Here is a 23,539-nt window from a genome sequence, read left to right on the forward strand (position 1 = left end):
GCCCAGGTCTTGGAAGGCCCCTTGATGCAACGCCGGGGGGATGTAGACCGTCAGTACATTGTATGGCCGTCCCTCCCATTGGCAACTGATCGCAGCAAAGCGTCCCTGGTCGTCAGCCCATGTGTGTTTAATAAGTAGGGGTGCAGTTTTGGAAACCAGGATACCGACTCCACGCGAACCAGAGGAGAATTCAGCGTGGGTGACCATTTTAAATCCCCAGCGGTTAAGGGCCTTACAGGCTGTACCCACCAGATGTGTCTCCTGGAGTAATACTATTGTCGGCGCCTTTCTCTTAAGAAATTGGAGGACCAAACCCCGTTTAATTTTGTGGCCCAGCCCATTGACATTCCAGGAGATGATAGTGAGTGGGGGGGTAACCAGTGATTGTGAGTGGGGGTGAGGCGTTAACAAGTTTTGGTCAGCCATGGGTGTAGGAGCTCTTGTGTGTCAGTGGCGCTGAATATAGCATGCGCACCGGGGTCCAACAACAGTGCGTATGGGAAGTTCTGTCTGTGCCAAGGAAGAGTGCCTGGCGTCGCGCTGAGGCAACATAGAGAGTGTTCTGTGCTAGAGTGTAGAGCTGGCCTAGATAGGAACCTGAGACTATGGGCACATTGGGATCCAATTACTGAACAATCATTGTTTACTAAGTGCCGGGGCGGCAACGCCCCCGAATAAGACACTCGGACCGGGGTCCCACACCATCTATCGTATCGTGTATTGCACAGAGCGGTTCCAAACCCCCCCCCCCCCCTGTCTAGCTAGACGGTCCCTGGAGAACACCGGGCTCACCAGGAAGCCTCGTCTGTGGCGGCATTGATGACCTAGCAGTGTGTAGTGGTGCCAGAGTAATTGCCCTGTGGACGTGTGTACATATAACCCTAGAAAAACCATGAGACTCAAAAGAGAACAATAGAACTTTGCAAATAATCCCCCCTGCCCATCCCCCCTCCCTGCCTCCCTGCTACACGGACATAGAACCGCCCGCTTCCCCAACTTAGCAGAGTGCCTACTCCCATTTCTCCCCAATGTACTTGCTTGCGGGGTAAGTGTTCCGTGGCTCGAGTGACCCCATCAGTCACAGTCTGCTCTTCTCGTACATAGTCCAACGGCCGCCCTTTCACCTCACGTTGCCACCGATGGATCTTACAGCGCCAGTAAGGAACTCATATGTCAGGACCGTGTTCGTCGGCTTCCGGCCCCTCCTCCAACTCCCTGTCCCGATTTTCGGGGGTCGACGTCGGTGAAGCTCCTGCATTGTCGACTTGATGGTTTCGCTGGTCTCTGCCCTTGCGCCTAGTTGTTTCCACACGACGCCAACCGTCCAGCCAATCCCACGCCGCCTCCGGGGTATCAAAGAACCAGGCTTTATGGTTATCTATGACCCTCAATTTCGCCGGGAACAGCATCGAATAGGGCAATTCCTTTGCTCGCAAGGCCTGTTTTACCTCCATGAAGGTCTTGCGGCGTCGGGCCACCTCGGCAGTATAGTCAGGAAAGAAGGCCAACGTGGAGTTTTGTATTTTGATGGGTGGGGAATTCCGAGCCGCCTGGAGTATGACATCCCTGTCCCGGAAATTGAAGAGCCTGGCCAGGACAGGCCTTGGCGTCGCTCCCGGTTTCGGCGTTCCACCTGGGACCCTGTGTGCCCTCTCCACCGAGAAGAAGTTCGATAGACCTTTCGGTTTCAGTTCCGTCTTGATTAGGTCATCTATGTAAAGGTCCATCGCCCGTTTGCCTTCCGACTCCGGTAGGCCAAGGATTCGGACATTGTTACGCCTAGCCCGCCCCTCCTGATCGTCCAGCCTGTCCTGCAGTTTCTTAGTGACCGCCTCCATCCGTTCCACGGTCAGCTGTAGTTCGGAGGTGTCCTCAACCAGGGATTTCGTGACCACTTCAACCTGCGCCACCCTCTCGGTCATCTTGTGAAGGTCCGCCCTCAGTAATCCGACGTCCGAGGAGATGGCCCCCACTGTAGTTTGGACATTAGTGAGCGTCCTCATTAAGTCCTCGAGTGTCACCTTTTTCCCTCCGTCACCTTCGGGGCTTTTTCCTGCGGACGAGCGTACTTCTGGGTGTTGCGAGGGGGTTTTCTCGAACGCGAATTTGTCCAGCCTTGCCTGAGCAGTGTTGTGTCGCGTTCCCTTTCCCGCCATTCCACCGGCCTTTCGTGGGCCGTCAGGCGTGTCAGCCCTGGCTAGTGTCCTGACAGTTTCTTGGCCCCCTGAGGATCAGGCGTGCAATTAGGACAGTCCGCTGACGAGGCAGGCCCGGTCAGGCGTCAGGGGCAGGCTCTGAGACTGGCACAGCGGATGGGATCCCCCAGGTCCGAGGTCGGCTAACGCGGCGAACCAAGACAGAACGGGGGATGAGATGAGGCTTGGACAGATGGAAACCTCAATGCAGAGCGCCTCGTGATTTGCAGGCCGCTACGCCACAGCGTGCTCACCGTCACCCCGGGCGATCAATGTCTCAGGGGAATGAGGGTGCACACAATGGTCAGTACTTGCTCTCCATGTAATGGGGGATCCCTTCAGGTTCAATGCGCCCCCTCAAAGTTTTGTCAGGATCGCAGCACTGGCTGGTGCACGCGCTACAGAGCCCACAGGACGGCAGCCCCGGTCCGGGGCGTATCTTCACTCGCTCGCCCCCAGGCACGAATCCGGTATGTCGGCACCTCACCAGCTCGGACCCCCGGCCCGGCAACAGCGTATGTTAGGGCGGCTCCGCAGGATGGACGGTACGCCTGGTAGCAAACGGTCGGGTTTGCCCCGTCACCGCAGCAATGGATTGCTCACTTCTCGCTGGTAGTACAGGCGGTGTCAGGGGGGGGCGAGGGGAGGATCAAGCCACAGCGGCAGTCTCACCCACCCTCACAGATGTCGCCGAGTCCCCGGCCTCAGGACGTTCTCCACCGGCCCCTTCGACCACATCCAAGTCAAGGGAGGGGGGGTGGTGCGGAGGGGTCGCCGACCCACCTCAGGAGCGCGCCGTCACTGGTGCACACGTCCGTTGTGCTAAGCAGGATATTTCCTCCGGACTATGGTCGGAGACGCGATGCGGGAGCTTCCGGTCCGGTCTCCCGGCGGCCCTTCACTTCCGGCCGGATGGGGCTGCAGGACAGGCCGGTGCAGCCACGATGCGGGCAGGCCGCAGGTAGGCGCTCCATCGCGGGGCAGTTGCCGGTGTCGGAGCAACACCGGAGTTGTGGCGGAGGACGCCGCTTGGAACCCTTTCACAGAAGCAATCGCCTGAGCAGCAAAGATAACGGATGAATGCGAGGATAATGATATGGGGTCTCGGTTACCACGGAGCTCCTCTGCTAGTCAGCCATTCCAGTCGGCTGCTAGCCACCCCCCCCGTCGCTCGACTTTTAATGAATGTACTGAGGCGCACTTCTGCTAAGTCAGCACTTTGTCAGTTGCACTGGCTTCCAGTGCAGCAAAGAATTTGGTTTAATGCCATGTGTACCGTGCAGAAGTCCATCACCGGCAACGGACCTTCGGTGATCCAGCTAATGCTGCAACTATATCAGGTTTCCCGGACACTCAGATCCAACAACAAAAAACTTCTGACAGTTCCTAGGATTCATCGGGCACGTATGGGTGGCCGACGTTTTTTTCTTCATGCGGCAAAATTATGGAACCGGCTCCCCGATCCCGTCCGCCTTGAACCTAATTATCTCCTCTTCAGGAAACTGCTGAAACCCTTTCTCTTTCCATGAGTAGCGGAAATGTCTATCTGTCTTAAATGCGCTGGGATGCCCTAGGGTAGCCATGCGCGATAGAAATGCGTATTCATTCATTCAAGCATGTGGGGTGGCGAGTAGAATGAGTATTCATGGCTGTCCGGGTTTTTGAGGCACCAACGACCAACCCTCGGCCCACCCGTGGAGGCTGTCCGCCTGCTTCACAGAGGTTGCTCCTGGAGGGTGTGTGTGAGCGGTCTAGATGTGTATCCAGCACTGCGTCATAGTCTCCTCCTAGCACCCATGGGTATCCTGCCCAATCTGCCAACACTGTGTTCAAGTTTACTAAGAATTTGTCCTGATCATAATTTGGGGCGTACATGCTGCCTATAATTGTGGGCACCATCTAGCTTGCCATGGATCAGAAGATATCTGCAGTTTACGTCCACTCGCTTCTCCACGGCCTCAAAAGAGACACTGTGTTTGACCTAAATAGCAGCCCCCCTCGCAGAGGCAGAGTATGATGTGTTGTATATCTGCCCTTTACATTTCTTGCAAAATTAAGCAGCCTCAGATTCGGTAAGGTGTGTCTCCTGCATGAGTGCGAATTGTTTTTTCCTCCTATTCAATTGAGCGTGTACCCTATGCTGTTTATACACTGAGCCCAGCCCCCTAACATTCCAGGTAACTACTGTCTACTTCCCCTGTGTGGCCATAACTGCGCATACGCTGTTCTGGGGCTTGCCTTCTCATGTGGAAGGGGTCCTGCATGCTTGTGGTGAGGGGTGAGCCAGATAAACAACCACCCATGTAACTACCCAATACTAGGTCCAGACCAAACAAATGATACAAATTGTAATTCAAACAACTGAAATCGGCTTGCAGTTGCTCCAGGGGAAGTGGATCCTGTGCCAAGGAGTTCACTCGTGGTTTGCTTGTAGTTCACTTTACCGGACCATGATCACTTGCTAGGTGTATTATATGATAGGAGGAGGTAAGAAGACTGCCTATATCTGCAACCCACGAATCGCTAGGCATTGAGCAGTCCTGCCTAATCATCCAGGGTGGGTGCTACCCTAGATAATCATTCTCCGTTTGTGGAGTAATGGACGAGAATACAGCAAGACTGTTTTCGGAATCTGACTGCATGTTCGTGTCCTCAAAAGAGTCCCCCGAGGAGAGGGGGGTCCCGCTCTCTGAACGTCGCTGCGGTGAGAAGCGCTGCCTCTCAACCCTCCAGTACCTGCTCCGGGTATGGACTCTTGGCAGTGGATTTGCGAACAGGCTGGATACGGCGCTGCTTCCCCTTCCCCTGCAATAGATGTCCCAATGCGGTTGTGCGCTCTGTGCACATGTCACTCTCCCCGACCCCCTCTTTGTTCCAAGTATCCTGTCGGTTTGGGCAGCACAGGCCCAAGTACATTGCCTTTGTGTTGCAGCGTGGCGCCAGACAGCGTAGTTGATCGCATGGGTGACAGGACACATTGACTGGGGCAATTCGTAGTAGGGTCTTGGAGGTGTAGCCCCCCCCAGGGCAGTCTGCAAAACCCCAGGCCAGTCCGCAAAACCCCAGGCCGTAGCTAAGTTGTAATGCCCCTAGAAGGTCCAGCCCAGTCACAGTACCGGTGCGGCACATCGCTTGTCAGCGTATCTAGCAGTCAGACCACAGCAGTTGTAGGAATATGGCCTGCTCAAACAGTACCAGCACTCCAAGTGCGGAGGAGGGTGGTTTGAGAAAGCACCAGTCAGTCCGCTCCTCGGGTACGGACCAAGCTGCGGACCACCCACCTCGGCCCAGGCCAGGCCTCAGACTTCTTTACCGCCACCTCCTCACAGGCGCCCAGGTCAGACCATCTCCAGCAGGGAACACAGTGCGCTATGGCAGCGCAATAGACAACCATGCAGGCGACGGAACACACAGGCTGGGGCCACGCGAATCAAGGTCCTGGAAGTGCAGCACCCATGGGTTAGGCCTTCAGACCCCGGGCCGGAGCTATGTGGCAATGCTTCCAGCTGGTCCAGCCACAGCGCAGGAGCAGCAACCCGCCGGCCAGCTCAGGTAGTAGCCCCAGCAGTACCATCGCCCCAAGGTTGAAGGGTGGGGGGGGAAGCTGGGGTCAGAGTAATCACCAGACAGGCCGCTTCTCGAGTTCAGGCCGGGTTGCAGATCGCCCGCCTCTGCCCGGGCAGGCCTCCATACTAGTCACTGCTGCAAGCAGGCTCCGCCCTGCAGGCGCTCCGCCCAGTCTTCCTTCAGCAGGACTCACAATGGGTTCTGGCGGCCCCCCTCATCCGAGGTCAGGAAGGAGAGTACAAGCTGCATCTGTCGGTCAAGGCACGAGGCACAGCACCTACGCACATGTTTCAAGTGGGTCGTCGCAGGCCAGCTTCAAGCAGCGCGTGATGGATGCCAGTGTCTGGCGCCCTCCATGCGACAAAGGAGACACGCTCTCTCCTCCTAGGCATAGTTCACCTCCACTGCCTCTCTCAGGTGTTGGTGCCCCTGGCTTCACATGGCACTCTGCTCCCAGCCTGAGGCAGGTCTCCGGTCCCTGTAGCCCAGTCATGCTCTCACCTCAGGGCGTCTGCACTGAACGTCTACACTTCTACATATCCGAAGGCCGCACTGGGGCACCGCATGGCAGGACACTGCAAACCTCCAATGTCCTCGTGGTCCGCCACAGCCAGCACGGGCCAGTCCTCAGAACATGGCGGCCATCCGCTGCACACACCGCAAGCGTCGCCTTCGGCACCCAGCGGGGTTATCTCGCCTTAGTTCGCTTGTTCTGCAGTGCCAACTCGTAGTAGGGCAGAGTATTTTTGTGGATACCCCCACCACCTCACGGATATGAACCGGATTCTCTGGTCCGCCCACGGAGCTCTTCTAGAGCACGTCCTCCATGTTCGGTGGTTGGCCACGCCCTCATCCATCATGGTTTGTAAAAGGAATATGAATTGAGAACGCAGGGTACTGTATGGGCCACTACGTACTGGGGATACAAGGTTACCTATGGCAGATTTTGTTGACCAGATTACGCCTAGTACTGAATCATCATTTAATGGTCTTTCCAACAACAGATCTGTGGCCCAGGAGCTTACCGAAATGCCCATGTGACGGAAAGGCAACACAGAAGATGATTCATTTTGTTATTTTGTAATTTTACTGTAATAATAGATCTTCTATTCTACAACCCCCTTTTCCTGTCACAAGGTGTTATTTACCATTGGGAGGCCCTTGCATTTTTATAATCTATGAGAAGTGTGCATACATGTTGTACAATCTTCGTTCATATTAAAATGTCGATTCTCAAGAAGGGCCATGGCCGATTAATGTTTTTATTATTGTTCTTTTTAAATAGTGATAAAATGTTTTTGTCGGTTTTTAATAGTCAAATGTGTCTGTTAATGTAGATAAATTACCCTTTGGAATTATTTTAAAAATTGGAATATGCAATTTGCGCTATTTGTGACCAGCCCTTGAATACTGATTGTAAAATTTTACATTCTTAATATATTACTTCTCGTTTCTTTTATATCTGTGGATGATATATGCTACTTTTATGTATATCTTTGTCTATTATGGATTTGAATATAAATCGGAATAAAGATTTTTGACTGATTGAAATGTAAAGGATTTCTAATAATTCTAAGTAGTGAGATACTTTGTTGGCTGCTCTTTTTAGAGTACTTAATACACTTGGATTTCATCGTTATTGTCAAAGGGAAGCAGCATTCTACATTGATATATTTCACTATGAATAGTATACTTAAAGCCCCAAATTGTATGCTAAGGTACTGCTAATATAGTTGTGTGTTTATAGATCATGTTGTGGCCAAACATGTATAAGCAAATTGCTTGTGTATATGTATATACCACTTATCCTAAAATAAGATTTGGCAATGAGATGGATTTTCTTAATGCCATTTCTGTAAAGGACCTTATTTACTGTTAAGTTTCATGGGGTTGAACACCGTGCAAACTTTACTGCTTTTTCGCCTCTCTTGTTCTGTGGCAGAATCCCTTTTGCACCTTTCATACCCATCTCTCCCCTCCTCCTCTACCCTTTCACATTTCTTTTCATCTCCACTGCTCCTTTAACCATCCCATCCAAACAGCTCTCCCTTCCAAAACTACCACACTGTTATTGTGATAGCTTGCCCTGCTCATTTCCACTGCTGTTGTAGTATCCTTTTAACTTTCCAGATGGCCTCAGTCACTGAAATCTGGGGTCTCAGTTTTTCTTCCCTTCTGTTCCGCTGCCAGGATTATCTTTTTCTGGCCTTACAACAGATCTCCATTATGTCCCTATTGAGCAGTGCCCATATTTTCAGAGTTTCTCTCGTAGTCTGTATTGGTGCTTCCTCTTGGGGCACAGTGAACTACAGTAGTTGTTAAGGACATCCTCACTGCCTTTGTCTCTGCTATGCAGCGGGAGAGTCCTAAGATGTTTCTATTGTAGCTTGATTTTAAAATATGTGTTTGTTACAAGTTGCTTGTGATGTAAATCAAATTCATTAATTTGTGTCAAAAATATTTAGCCCTTTTAGAAGTTTTTTGCTTTGCTCTCACAATTGTGTTGAGTTTGACTGTAGTACAGCAAACATTTCATAAACTGAGGTATGTTGTTGGAGAGAGTTATGCATAAAATTCTTAGTACAGATTTTTTTCATAGTTGAATGCAAACCTCTTTGATATTAGTATGCAGGTTTGAAGTTTTAATTCACATGAGTAACAGTTTGTACTTTATTTTGCAGGCAGGCGAAAACCAAGGGTTCATCGACCTCGCTCCCCCATTTTGGAAGAAAAAGACATCCCCCCTCTTGAACTTCCTAAATCTTCAGAAGACCTGATGGTGCCCACAGAGCACGTATTGGAAGTTAACGCTGTCTATGAGGTACTGCGGAACTTTGGTACGGTTTTACGGCTATCTCCTTTTCGTTTTGAAGATTTCTGCGCTGCTCTAATGTGTCAGGAACAATGCACTCTCCTGGCAGAGATGCACATAGCGCTTTTGAAAGCTGTTCTCCGTGAAGAAGATATTTCCAATACTACCTTTGGACCCGCAGACATCAAAGACAGCGTGAATTCTACTTTGTATTTTATTGACGGAATGACGTGGCCTGAAATTGTGCGAGTGTACTGTGAGAGTGATATGGAATACCATCATGTTCTTCCTTATCAAGAAATGGAGGATTATCCATATGGACCAATAAACAGTAAAATCAAAGTTCTGCATTTTTTAGTGGATCAATTTCTTACAACAAATATTGCACGGGAGGAATTAATGTCTGAAGGTGTTATCCAATATGATGACCATTGTAGGGTCTGTCACAAACTTGGGGATTTACTATGCTGTGAAACCTGTTCTGCAGTATACCACTTGGAGTGTGTTAAACCACCGCTTGAGGAGGTACCAGAAGATGAATGGCAGTGTGAAGTCTGCGTGGCACACAAGGTTCCAGGTGTGCATGATTGTGTCCCCGAAATCCAAAAAAATAAACCCTACATTCGACATGAACCAATTGGATATGACCGACACAGACGAAAATACTGGTTCCTAAATCGTAGGATTATTGTGTAAGTAGAAATAAGATGGTGTTATGAATAAGCATTGTAAATTCTTTTTTTTAGTTTGCAGAGTTTATTTGTTCTGATACTTATGTATACAATTAGTTTTGTGTAGTAGAAATATGTACTGTGAAGTAAGTGAACATTTAAAAAGGGAATAGTTTTACTTATACCTGTAGATGAAGGACACCATAAAAATCATTATACATGCAGTCTACAATATCTCTGCAGTCATTCTCATTAATATTGCTTTTTAAATAATTCACCTTCCAGATAATTCTAATTTTAAAATTGGTGCTCGTCGTTGTAGTGACTGGATCAATATACTGAAAAACACTGGCTATATTTTGAGTTGCACTAGTTTGAAGTAATGTACGGGCTGTAGAATCATGAAGTCATATATGCACATTTTTGGTGTGCAGAACCTGTAATCCGTAAAAAAAATGTGTAGCTTCTAAATTATACTACTTTGTGCAGATCCTAATCTAATCCTACAGCCTCCAGACTGCTTGTGGAATTTCCGCCCATTAATTCTTCTTATGTTACCCAATGTTGTGTGATGTCATTGGGCTATATATGGTGCCCTATGTCCGACTTTTGTTTTCTCTGACCTGGGAGGATCTAGCACTGATCTTTGTTAGTTACAGCTAATTAAACGTGAACTCATAGGATCCTTGGGTTTAACCCTGCCCATGGTGTCACAAGAGGATTTCTTCATCATCTCCAAACAAAATCTGCATTTGTCGTCTGGGTTCCGATCAGAACTCCTTGATCTGCAGCTCCTGATTTGTCCATACAATCAAAGGTCAATGGAGAGCAGGATTGCAAATTGTATTTGGTCTGTAAAGACAATCCAAAATGGGCCCACTTTCCTCTTTCAGGGAAGTCTCCTGATGGGGATCAATCTCCCCAAGGTTCCACACAAATAAAGCCATGTGAAGGGGATGTTTTCTTCCTTGAGGAAATATTCCCTCTCCCAGGATTGTCCAGAGACTTGGTGACACTTTTCAATGCCACTGATCTCTTTATTGTATTAGAAAATGATCCTGGTTCTTCAAAAGATGAAGCTGAAGTACTTGGTTCAATCTGCCAACCCTTCCCAGGCCAAAGCTTTTCGACTGGCCATGTTGCATATTTTGAACATGGTCTTTTTTTACTTTGCGCCAATCCCCAAGTATGAACTTGGCCTTTCATGGTTGATGATTCTGACACGATGCCTCCTGCTTCTGCACCATCACACGCTCAGACCTTGCTGCTGCTTCTGATGAAACGCCTAACTAGCAAGATGCTGACCATTTGACTTAGAAATCAATCATGGCACTGCCCTGTGAGCCGCCTGAGCCATCAAAGTAAAAGGTATTTTTATTGCATTTTCATTGACAAAGTAATAGAGAATGTGACCTGCATTATGAAGGCTTGATTTAAAAAAGTTTTCTTAGCAAATTATTGCTGTATTCAGTACATTTATTACCCTTCTTCCCCACCACAAAGAACTCCCTTTTCCCATAGTTCCAGTCCACTTAAACCTAGGTTTCTGAGAAATGGAATCTGGCATTGATTAATTGTATCTCATATTTGTTTTGTAAATTTACTTTTTTCAAGGTTTTTTGTAACAAAACATGCTGTGTTGTACCTCTCAGCACAATTCAGAGCATAGTTGATATCTTCACATTTAAAACAATTTCCCTTGTTGGCTCCGCTGTATTCAGGGTATTCAGTTGTGGCCCTCAAATCCTAACTGTCTTACGGCTTATGTCTCAGCACAGTAGTCATTACTTATGAACCGTTCACTGATTGGGGGTGCCCTGAATAAGTTCCAATTGATGTGCTTTGTCTTACTTTGCAAGAAGACCCAACCCCACCAATGTTGGATGCTCATGCGACTGCTCAAGTTGTCCACAGCCCCGTGATTACTTACGCTGGCTCAGGGACGATAGGCCACTCCACTACCATGCCCGATATGCAATGAATATGGGGCCAACACTCTTGAATCACCTGTTATTTGGAAAGTGTGTGCAAAAAAGTTTCTTACTCTTTCTCAGAGGATCCTAAGTAATTCTCTCCAAGGAGTGGTAAGTTTTGGGAGACTCCCTTCTTTCTCAGTGACTTTACCTTATAGAGGTTAAAGTCACAGAGAATAATGAAGTCTGCTCTGTGGGCCTCTAATGCATGTGGCAATTGTAAATAGCATAAATGTGGGAGTTGTGAAGGACAAATAGCTCCTTCAATTTATCGATTGATTTTATGTGATTCACTTCTCATATGTCTCCTAGTCTTGAGATCCTGCACAGAATCCAGGGTTGGAAGCCTACCAGTTTTGCAAAGTGCGCAAACCATGTTCCCTGACATAATGAGGTCTCCAGCATAGGTTTGCCATTCCAATGTGTTCACCTCAACGCCTTATGTCAATAGTCCAAAGTGACCGTGATAACCGGGAGAAGTAAGCAAGGTGTTGCAGAACCATAGAGAAGACCCAACAATACAGGCCATTTCAGTTGCTAGATTTTGAGCTTGTGGAATGGGTCATCCTTTCCCTCAAAGAACCAGCTGTTAATGGGGATGAGCTGGACAGCCCAGTAGGGTAATTGGATATCTGCATCTCCCAGCCCACCATTGTTCACTGACTGCATACATTTGTAAAGGATGTTCTTGACTGCTTTGCCTAGTCAGAAAAGGTGTGGATAAAGTGCTTTTGACACACGTGCTCTCAGGACACCCCCGCGCCGCACGGCCACCAGCTGTGTGTGTGCCCCTCTCCTCGCTGCTGCCCGCAGCCTCGTTGCACCTGCCTCTCTGTTCCCCGCCCCCCCGCCGTATTTTGCGTGTGCGTGATTGCTTTTACTGTGTTGTAACCCTATTTTCCTTCCCTAATTGTTTTTGCCTTGTCTGCCTTTTCCTTTTGCCTTCTCGATTGTGTTTAACCTTTTTCGTTCCCTAATTGTTTTTGCCTTTTTATCGCTGCTGTCCCCTGCTCATTGTTGTGTTGGATCTGTCGCTCGTTTCAGTCCCCCTGTGCCAGCCCCGCTCCCCGCTTCCCGCCGCCGTCCAAGTGGCCACGCCCCCTTTTCGTTCTGTGCCCTCCCCGCTCCCACCTCCCAGCGCCAGGACCCCTGGTCCCCAGCGATGCAAGACCAACCGACGGACCTACGACACCGCCACCCTCAACGCACTCAATGCGGGCCGGAACCCTGCCTGCTGCCGTGCCGCCCCAAGACGCACCCACGGACCCTTCACCTGCCAAGCCTGCCGATTCACCTGCCTTCGGACCTGCTCCACCCCCGCCAAGTCGAGCACCAGCAGTAACCACCTGAAGTGCATCCTGCTGAACACCCGCTCCGTCCACAGGCACGCCGTGGAACTCTGGGACCTGCTCGACGCAACAGCACCGGACGTCGCGTTCCTCACCGAAATCTGGATGAACGCCTCCTCAGCGCCCGACATCGCCATAGCCATCCCGGACGGATACAAGATCACCCGGAAGGACCGCGTCAACCAGACGGGAGGAGGCATCGCCATCGTACACAAGAACACCATCCGCATCACGACCAACTCCGACGATACCTCCACCGCCGCCGAACACCTGCACTTCCAGATACACACTGACCCCAAGACCACCCTCCGAGGAACCCTCATCTACAGACCTCCGGGACCACGCACACAATTCAGCGAAGGCATCGCAGACTTAGTCAGCCCGCACGCCCTGCCCTCCACCGACGACATCCTCCTAGGGGACCTCAACTTCCACCTGGAGAACAACGACAGAAACACCACCGCCCTGCTTGACAACCTCGCGAACCTCGGACTCGAGCAACTGGTGAACACTCCCACCCACTACGCCGGCCACACGCTTGACCCCGTCATCCAGCAAGCACATCTCCTTCAGCCACGCCACCGGACTCCACTGGACCGACCATAGCTGCGTCCACTTCAGCTTCAGAAAAACTGCGACCCACCACCACCCGCAACAGGTTCCCTGCCGGAGCTGGAGCAAGATCACCGCCGAGCAGCTCACCGCCTCCCTCAGCCAGAACACCCCCACCAACACAACGGACCCCAACAATGCAGCCAGCAACCTTACCAAGTGGCTGACCGCCTGCGCCGACGACAATGCACCACTAAAGAACCCCCCCAGCAGACCGGGAAGCAAGAAAACCCCCTGGTTCACCGGTGAACTCAAGGAATCCAAGAAGAACTGCCGCACCCTGGAGAAAGCCTGGCGGCTCAACCAGACCACAGACAACAGGACCGCCCTCAAGCACGCCACCCGCAAACACCATCAGCTGATCCGCGCCACCAAGAAGTCGGCACTCAAAGAACGACTGGACAACAACGCCCATGACAGCAAGGAACTTTTCAGCATCGTCAAAGAGTTCTCCAACCCCAACGCCGGAAACAACGACATCACTCCCTCGCAAGACCTCTGCAACTCACTCGCCGCGTTCTTCCAACGCAAGATCGCCGACATACACAACAGCTTCGACGCACAGACCATGCACCCTATCACCGAACCAACGCCCGCCACCACCACCCTCTGCAACTGGACCCCGATCAGCACCGAAGACACCACCCGCACGATGAACTCCATCCACTCCGGATCACCAACCGACCCCTGCCCACACCACGTCTTCAACAAAGCCGACGCCATCATCGCACCCCATCTCTGGGACATCATCATCTCCTCCTTCCACACCGCCACCTTCCCGGAGAGCTGGAAGCACGCCGAGCTGACCGCCCTCCTGAGGAAACCAATGGCGGACCCCACCGACCTCAAGAACTACCGTCCCATCTCGCTCCTTCCTTTTCCGGCCAAAGTCATCGAGAAGACCGTCAACAGACAGCTTGCCGCCTTCCTCGAGACGAACGGATCCCTCGACCCCTCGCAGTCCGGGTTCCGGGCCAACCACAGCACTGAGACCGCCCTAATCGCAGCCACCGACAACATCAGAACCCTGATCGACAACGGGGAAACAGCGGCCCTCATCCTCTTGGACCTCTCTGCGGCGTTCGACACCGTCTCCCACCACACCCTAGTGAAGCGCCTCAGCAACACCGGGATCCGAGAGAAAGCACTGGAGTGGATGATCTCGTTCCTCGCCGGAAGAACCCAGAGAGTCCGCCTCCCCCCGTTCAGATCCGAGGCCACCGAAGTCATCTGTGGCGTACCACAAGGATCTTCCCTCAGTCCAACCCTCTTCAACGTCTACATGAGCCCCCTCGCAGCCATCGCACACCAACACAACCTCAACATCATCTCCTACGCCGACGACACCCAGCTGATCCTCTCCCTCACCAGCGACACTACCACCGCCAGAGCCAACCTACACGAAGGGATTAAAGACGTCGCCGACTGGATGAGGAACAGCCACCTCAAACTGAACTCAGACAAGACGGAAGTCCTCATCCTGGGATCATCACCCTCCGCCTGGGACGACTCCTGGTGGCCCCCAGCCCCCAAGCCAACAGACCACGCACGCAACCTGGGCTTCATCCTGGACTCCTCCCTGTCGATGACCAGACAAGTCAACGCCGTCTGATCTTCATGCTTCAACACCCTGCGCATGCTCCGCAAGATCTTCAAATGGATCCCCACTGAAACCAGGAAGACCGTCACCCAGGCACTCGTCACCAGCCGCCTGGACTACGGGAACACCCTCTACGCCGGAACCACAGCCAAACTTCAAAAAAGACTCCAGCGCATCCAGAACGCCTCCGCACGACTCATCCTGGACATCCCACGACACAGCCACATCACCGGACACCTGAGAGACCTGCACTGGCTCCCCGTCAGCAAGAGGATCACGTTCAGACTCCTCACCCACGCACACAAGGCCCTCTACGACCTGGTCCCCAAGTACCTCAACGACCGCATGACCTTCTACATGCCCACCCGCCAGCTACGATCAACCAGCCACGCCCTCGCCACCGTACCACGCATCCGCAAAGCCACCGCCAGAGGAAGATCCTTCTCCTACCTGGCAGCCAAGACCTGGACCACCCTCCCCACCCACCTTCGGCGAACCCAGGACCATCTCTCCTTCAGAAGGCAGCTCAAGACCTGGCTGTTCGAGCAGTAGCGTTCCCCCTCCTCAGCGCCTTGAGACCCTCCCGGGGGAGTAGCGCGCTCTATAAATGCCGTGATTGATTGATTGATTGATTGATGTGAGTCCAGGACTAAGCATATAAGTCAATATTGTTAGAGCAAAGTAATATTGTTCTAAGTTAATTTTTCAAGTACTTGAGGAAGAAAGGTCCAGCTCATTTAATCAAAGGCCCCTTCAAAGTCCTGGCGAATATTGTAGTCAGGATTTTGTATTCCAGTTAGAGTGAAATGGGCTGCTGGGATGCATAGCGGTCAGTGGGTTTCTTGCATTGTTGGGGGGGGGGGGGGGGGGTGAGTCCGAGTCCAAAGTTGTACCGGTCTTGGTGCTGGGGTTTTTAGACCGTTAGATCTTGTTTTGTTAGCTTTTCATCTGCTTCCATAGAGGACTGAGTTGCATAACATTGCATGTAGTAATCAGAAGAAGCAGTTACAATTGTGAAAGAGTCCGGTATCCTGCCATTTTTTATAACCATCTCTACCTCCAACATGAACTCCTGCGACACAACCCATTTACATCTCAAGTCAACAGACCTACAGATGTGAGCTTGGGAGGAAAAGCCAAGTCTGGAATGCTTTTGGGCACACAGTCTGGTAACAGTGCTTCAAACTTCATATAATCACCATGGATATTTCTGATCAGATACTCCATTGTTAATATGCTAACACTGTTATGTTTCCACTGGAACACTGTCACCAGACATGCACTATTATTTAGAAAAGCCACAAACTAAGGCATGTTACCAACGGATTATGAGAATGCACCTCGTGATTTTTCCAGTGAAGACATCCAGAGCAAGCTGATCAACATAAAGGGAGCTGCCCCCACTCGGCCAATATCATAAAGAAACCATACAGCACCTTGTATGCTGCTGCCCAGGACTGAAGATGGAATGGCAATTGCTGGCAAAGCCAATATTTTTTAAATATGGAATAAGACACAGTACAGATGAGCTCAAATTTTGTTTAAATGCAGAGGATGTCTTGGAGTTTACATGATAAGCAATTCTTTTTTTAAATACTTTTTAAAAACACTTGACAAAAGTTTTGCTTAGAGAAAGGCATCAGATTTGACTAATAATTTTGTTTTCATGATATTGTATTAAATGTATTTTCTCTTCCCTTACTTTCTTTCATTGTATGTATGGAGTCTTGGTATAATAGATGCAGACCTCAGCTGAAGAACAGTAATAGCATACACTGTTTGTATGGTGGTATTTGTATTGATTTTAATTAATTACTAAATTAATCAATCAGTCTCCAGTTTGGCTCTCTTAAAACATTGTTAAGTCAATTTTCTGTCAGATTTAGGGATAACATCACAACAACCCGGGGTTAAGATCATTAATTCCTGGGTCATCAGAAAGAGGGTTCCTACAGTTTCACTCCATGTTTTTTTCCCACAACAGACCAAAAACTAATTTGCATTCCCATCATGTGCAGTCACCACCCACTTGTTCAAATCCCCATCTACAGTATGACTCACTGCTCAAAACGTTCAGTACAATCTCGATAGAGTGCAATGCCATCCTTAACCAATTGTGTAATGAACCTCCCTTCTGAATACTCACTGATTTGTTGTAGAAATCCCTTCACAATCATTCGAATTCTCTAGAGAAAAGATCCTTTGCTAAGTTTATCACATTTTTTTCATGTATGCCTTTAGCTATAGTAGCAGATGAAAAAGAATTTTCAACAAGTTTTTTTTAGGAAGTATCCACTTCTTTCATCGAGGGGTAGAGTGCCCGATGCCTGAGCTAAGCATTCTCCAATCTTGCAGACTCTCCATTCCCGGTCTATTGTTTGCACTGGATAAATTATTTATTTCACCCTGTATTAATATATCTGCAATAGGTTTACAACGTCCCGCGTGCTAGTTATCCAAGGGACCCACCTATAGTGCTGGTGCAAAATCAGCGTTAATGTGTTAGCAGGGTGTGCGTGAAGAAGGAAGGAGGTAAAATATAGCATAGTCGCTAAGATGTCCCTACTGGACTGAACCAAGTTCAATGTGGTGCTTGGATAGGCATTTTGCAGTCTGTCTTCTATTGAAAACCTGTAAAATATTCAGGAAGGTCCCATTGCTGCCTTTTCAATAAGGCTCCCATCTTTTCAGTTTTTCATCTTAGACTGTCTCAAGAGAGCTGCACTTGAGTAGCATAATAGTAAATCATGAAGGTTGCCATTTTGAGTCCTTGTTGCTGCTTTCAATGTTGTAAGGCATGTAATGGTAACATGGTACAGGAGCAGTTCCAAATAAAATTATTCACTACTTGCTAGAATGCGTAAAAAATCCTGCCTTCTCCTTAATTGGAGTGCGTGAAAGAGCTAGAGCAGTCCTGGGAGAATGTACATTTTTATAACCTCTATCCTTTGCATCTAAGAAAGGAAAAAAGGAGCCCATCAACTAAAATCCCATATCATTTCTTCAAGAAGTACTGAATTCTACGTTTTCTATAGGTAAGTCATCTGCAAATAAATCTGAACTTCCAAATATTCAGCTTTAGTTTATGCCCTTCTGATGGATATTTATGTTGAATACAGTATACGCTTCTTACGACAATTACATTCAGAACTTATGAATTCCTCCTATTACCTTTATAGCAGGATAATGTTTAAAAGTCTCGTAGGTGCCACACTAGACCTGACCAGGGTACAGCCGGGTTACTCAAAGTCAGAATGATCTCTGATTTTTGTGTATGGCCAATCCGAATTGTATACTACAGCTGTTCCTTGCTAATTTTATGTTTAAAGCCAGTGCAAAAAGGCGAGGGAACAGTGGGCATCCATAGCATGTATTCCAGGGCAACTGAAGCTGGTAGAAGCATTATCATCAAATATTTTTCTTGCAGCTAAAGTTTTCTAACTGGACTTAATCATCAATAAGAAATGGGGGGTGCTTAGGCCATAGCACACATGACATGAGACAAAAAATACCAGTCCACCTGGCTTAAAGCTTTTTCGACATTAACTGAAACCAGTAATGTTGAGACTTTTGTCGACCTTATGCCTGAAATCCTCTTTATCATGCATTTTCCGCTCTCTTTGGACGTTCCTTGAGTGACGAGAGAACATTTTGAACCTCCTTCACATGCTAGCCCCTAGTGGAGGCTCTCCCTGTAGCATTAAGATTTGCTCGACTGCCGGAAATATTCAGCCATAATCCCTTTGACATGCCCAACAGAGATTACTGGTGCATGGTGGAAGGTTTTGAGGTGGATAAGCTCCTCACTCCTAATCACAGGGATGCAGGCCTTTTCCTAGACTTCCAAAAGGCTTGTGGTCTTGGCATATCCTCAGACATTGACCCACATTATCACTCTAGTCCTCATGCTGAGCAAGGTCTTTTGTCTGTGATAAGAAAGCAACACAGGTACAGCACCTGTGTTGCTTTTTTATCACAGACAAAAGAACATGCTTACCTAGTGTCCTTGCTAACTGCTTCCTGATGGAAATCCTGCATCTGTCTTCGGTGGATCTAGAATACTTTCTACCATTCAATGACACAATGTTGGAACCTGTATTGACCACTTGGAAAAACCCTTCTAGGTACTGGCTATTCACACGCGCACTGGTCGTGAATTGCACATCAATCAATCAAGTCATATTTATATAGTGCTGCTTGTTACCCATGAGGGTCTCCAGGCTCGTGCTGCATATCTCAGTTGAAGAGCCAAGTCTTGAATCTCTTCCTGAAGTCGGTCAGCGAGGGTGCAGTGCGGAGGTGGAGGGCGTTCCAGGCTTTGGCGGCAAGGTGGGAAAAGGAACGTCCTCCGGTGCGGCTGCGGCTTATGTGAGGGATCTCTGCGAGGGCAAGGTGTGCAGAGCGGAGATTCCTGGGTGGTTGTGAAAGTGCTTCTGGTGGTTCATGTAGCTGGGTCCTTGCTCATGGAGAGCTTTGTAGACGTGGGTCAGGAGTAAGAACTGGCCTCTCTGGGAACCGGGAGCCAGTTGCACTCTTTCAGTTAATGGGTGATGTGGGTCCTCTTGGCCAGGTTGAGGATCAGTCTGGCAGCTGCGTTATGGATTGACTGGAGTCTTTGCATTAATTCTATGGTGGTGCCTGCATAGTGTGTTACCGTGGGCCTGTCGGCTGGTGATGAGGGCCGGCATTATTGTCTTCCTGGTGCAGGTGGGGAGCCACTTCAAGTTTTTGTGGAGTGTGTGAAAGCAGGCTTAGTAGACTACATTGACTTGACGTTTTATGGATAGATCGCTATTGAGGAAGATGCTGAAGTTGCAGGCGTGGTCTTTCAGAATGGGGTTGGGTCCAAGTTGCGATGGCCACCAGGAGCAGTTCCAGAGGGTGGTGTATTTGCAGAAAATGAAAACTTCCATCTTGTCCGTGTTGAGCTTAAGGCAGTTGACCCTCATCCAGGCTGGGACGTTCTTTATACTGTATTCGTCGTGGTGGGGTGTGCTGAGAGGGATAGGACGAGCTGGGTGTCGTCGGCGTAGGAACGATATGTAATGTGACGATGTCTGCGAGTGGTGTCATGTTGATGTTGATCAGAGTTAGGCAGAGGAATGAGCCCTGGGGAATTCTGCATATGTTGTGCTCTGTGTTGTGCGATGTGAAGGGAGGGAATCAGACTTTCTATGTGCGTCCTGCTAGATAAGATGCTATCCATTTCAGTGTGTCATCTGTGATGCCGATCTGGCCTAGGTGATTGATAAGTGTGTGGGGGGAGACAGTGTCCAAAAGCTGGGGAGAGCTCAATCTGGCTCAAGGTGGCTGGAGCTCCTCTGTCTAGTAGGGTGCAGATGTAGTCTTCTGCGGCTATTAGAGCTGTCTCAATGCTGTGTTTGATTCTGAAGCATGATTGGCAGGGGCCCAGTAGGTTGTTCCTCTCCAGGTGTTTGGTGAGTTGTATGTTGAAGGCCTTCTCCAGGACTTTGGCAAGGAACGCGATCAGCAAGATGGATCAGTCGTTCTGGAGCTCGCTGGGGTCTTCCGAGGGCTTCTTGAGGATTGGTTTCATCCCTGCATGTTTCTATGCATCGTGGAAAGTGGCCGTGGTTATCGAGGTGTTGAGGATGATGGTGAGTTGGAGACTGATCTAGTTTCTTCTGAGGTTGAAAAGTCATTGGGGACAGGGGTCGGAGGGTGCTCCTGAGTGGAAGATGGTCATCAGAGTGGTCTTGTTTGGTGTACCGAGTTGTTCCCATGTGGCGAGAGGGTGGCCGATCGGTGGCTGAGGAGGTTGGAGGTCGAAATTTGTATAGATGGATGCTATCTTATGGACGTGGTTGTAGGGGGCGTTGCAGAGTTACTGTGATGCGAGGAGAGTTGTTACTGAGGCTTCTTTAAAAGGAAAGGCTTTGTATTTGGAAATGGCTACTTTGAGTTTTGGGAAGTCGTAAAAATCTGAAGGATCAATGTCTTATTTTTGTCTAAAATCCGAAAACGATACGGGTTCCAGTCTGGAGCCAAGGTCCCCTACAGAGGAAATGCCCTTTGATCTCCACAGACTTCCAATTGATATGTTGGTGTCATGTTTAATATCATTATTAAACCAAATAGAAGTTTGTAGGAAGTGTCAGACTCTCAGGGTTGAGAGGCGTAGGTCAAGATATAGTAATTCGTTTCTAGTGTGTTTCAGAATCAGATTATTAAGTATGTGATGGTCTTTGGAGATGGTTAGTAGAGAGATCAGAGGTAGATTGTCAGTTAGCCGTTTCTCCAGAAAGAGTCATGGGGTTACAAAGTCATGTAGCCATTTTGCACCTTGGGCTGTAAAGAATGCTAGTTGATATATCCTAAAGTTGGCAAGATTAGCCCCTCCCAGATGTTTAGGGAGACAGATATTTTTTGGGGGGATATACAAGGTTTTTGAAGTTCCAGATAAATGTAAGGATGCGATCTGTAGTATGGAAAATTTTATCTTAGCAGGGAATGGCGAACATGCTCAGAAGGTAGTTTTCAATCAGAGTGATAACCATTTTTAGGTCTCGCCTATACAGTGCGCATGCGCTGCTCTAGGAGGGTATTTAGCCATCGGTCTGCTCCTTTTCCCTACACTCGTGCTTGTGCTGGCATCCACCTTGCGAGAGCGAGCAGCGGCGTGTGTGCTAACTGAAAACGTATGGCTGCTCGATCTTGCAAGGCCATGGCCAGCACAAGCATGATTGCTTCCAAACAACTGCTGCTTGTTTGCTTTTACTTTTGCCGCCACTTGGCCGTGCACGCACCACTCACGGAACGCTTCTAATGTACTGCCTTCAGTGGTTATTTTTTTGCTCTGATCCATTATCTCCTCTCACTTTGATGCACATTTTCATCATTCCTGAGCTCAAGATGCTGTAAATGTGGCCTGTTTCTTTTTTTACCTCCCACCTACCACTTCTCTGTGTTGCTACTCGCCATCACTTCTCTTCTGCTCGCGTTGTTTTGCTTGTGACTTTTTCTTAATTTACAGCGGGGCGCTTCTGTGGTTGCGTGTGTGGTTGTGCCTTTAATCCGCTTTTCTCCCCGTGTCTGCTCATCATGTTCACGGTGGTGTGTCGGGGTCCCAGGAAGCAGCTTTGGGGTGCGTCCTCTGTGGCCACTCCCTCCCTTGGAGGCTGTCTCATACTAGCATCTTCCACTGCTGCCACACGTGGATTTGCTCCCATAAAGTTGCTGCTTTCCGCACCACGGAAGAAGTTTAAAGGCGGCACCAACCAGGGTCGGCGGACGATAATTGGAGAAGACCAGGCTCCACCATTCTCTCACTCTTGCTCAACTCTGTTTATAAAAAAATCTAGAGTGCTAACTTGCGAGTCACAGACTATGCAGTACTGGCCTCCATGTTGTCTTAAACACCTGTAGCATACTTAACTTTAATATGTAGAAGACTCATTTTATGGATGAAAATGTGCTTTAAAGCAACAGTGTATAAGTCATGCTCTGGGGGGGTTTCTTTTGTGTTTATTCATATTTAAGTTTTACTCGTGTTATCAGTATTCATTCTCATATATTTTCTTTGCTTGGGGGAACTGCATCTGGAATTCTTCCACTTTTGTTAAGGAAAATGTACGCTGCTGTTTAAGTGTATCAAGTTGCTTATAATAATAGTCAAGTGATCAAGGCACTTTGGTGCTGTAACTTGTAATGGCCGACAGAGTACAATCCAAATAAAGGAGATTCTGTGCACTTAATGTTCGTCCGTGCTCCTACTTTGTATTACTGCAAAAGCCGGCTGGCAGTGGAGTTTCCGAGAGAATAATAATAATACTTAAATAAAGGGGTATACATTACGTTAACCTCACACCCTCTGCTCTTAGTAGATGCTTTAAATGGAATTATCTACTTACAGTAAAAGTCACTGAACGAGAGAACAAATGGGGCTGTGAGTTTGACCCTCACTTTTCCTCCTCCATGTCGGTCTCTGTGCCCATCCCTCTGACTCTGTATGTGTGTTTCTCTCTGCCCATATGTCTGTTTTTCATTATATATCTGTCCCTCTGCCATCTCTTTGCCCGTTTCTCTCTCTGGGTCTGTTCTTCTGTGTTATCCCAGTGCTGTCACTCTGACTATCTATGCCCCTGTTTTTCTCCTGGCCCTTACCTGTCTGTGCCTCTATCTCCATGGCACCCTCTACTTCTGCCTGTCTGTCCCACTTTAACACAGAGCATATTTCTCTCTTTTACATTGTGGTTCGGTTGACCTCTTTCCTGCTACTTGTTTCTGACCCTCTACTTGTCTTGATTTTGCAGGCTCCTTCCATACCACTGTCTCTGTGACACAGTCTGTCTCCCTATCTTGATTTCTGTTACACCTTATTTCACCCAGTATAATAAGCTGCATGGCTAAATACTTATAAGGTCCCAAAGGCGAGACCCATTGGCTATGCAAATGCTTGTTCTGGATTACAGTTTGTCCCACATCATCAGACATTTTGGTGACCATCCACCTATCTACTGAATCTATTCACCATAAAGAGTCTTAAAGTTGTCATTGACTCAAGGCCTTGGTATTTAAGACAGTTGTGTTGCCATTCTAAGCTGGAGGAACCCAGGACCTCTTTAGTGCAGAGAAAGTTAAGGGGGCATACCTCTGATTCATCTTTAAGGGTGTAACCTGAGACCAAGGAGTAATCCGTTATCTTTGCTTTATTTACAGGGATAGCAGAGTCTGCATGATCTGTCATTATAAGGATGTCATTGATGTATGCCGCCGTTTTAAAGGAGTAGCCCTTCTGGT

General features: G+C 48.8%; 1 protein-coding gene across 5 annotated transcripts in view; it reads left to right on the top strand.

The window, feature by feature from the left end:
- The window catches only part of BPTF (bromodomain PHD finger transcription factor), a 1,855,127-nt gene that overhangs the window by 122,599 nt on the left and 1,708,989 nt on the right, over positions 1 to 23,539 (top strand). For all 5 annotated transcript variants that reach the window (XR_013598794.1, XM_078654332.1, XM_078654328.1 and 2 more), the window contains exon 2: positions 8,444 to 9,266. Coding sequence is in view for 4 of the 5 variants with exons in the window: in XM_078654332.1 (XP_078510458.1) it covers positions 8,444 to 9,266 (823 nt within the window). In the remaining variant the exon portion in view is untranslated. The remainder of the gene's footprint in view (positions 1 to 8,443; positions 9,267 to 23,539) is intronic.

Source organism: Lissotriton helveticus, chromosome 7 (assembly GCF_964261635.1).
Source record: "Lissotriton helveticus chromosome 7, aLisHel1.1, whole genome shotgun sequence".
Lineage (NCBI taxonomy): Eukaryota > Metazoa > Chordata > Amphibia > Caudata > Salamandridae > Lissotriton > Lissotriton helveticus.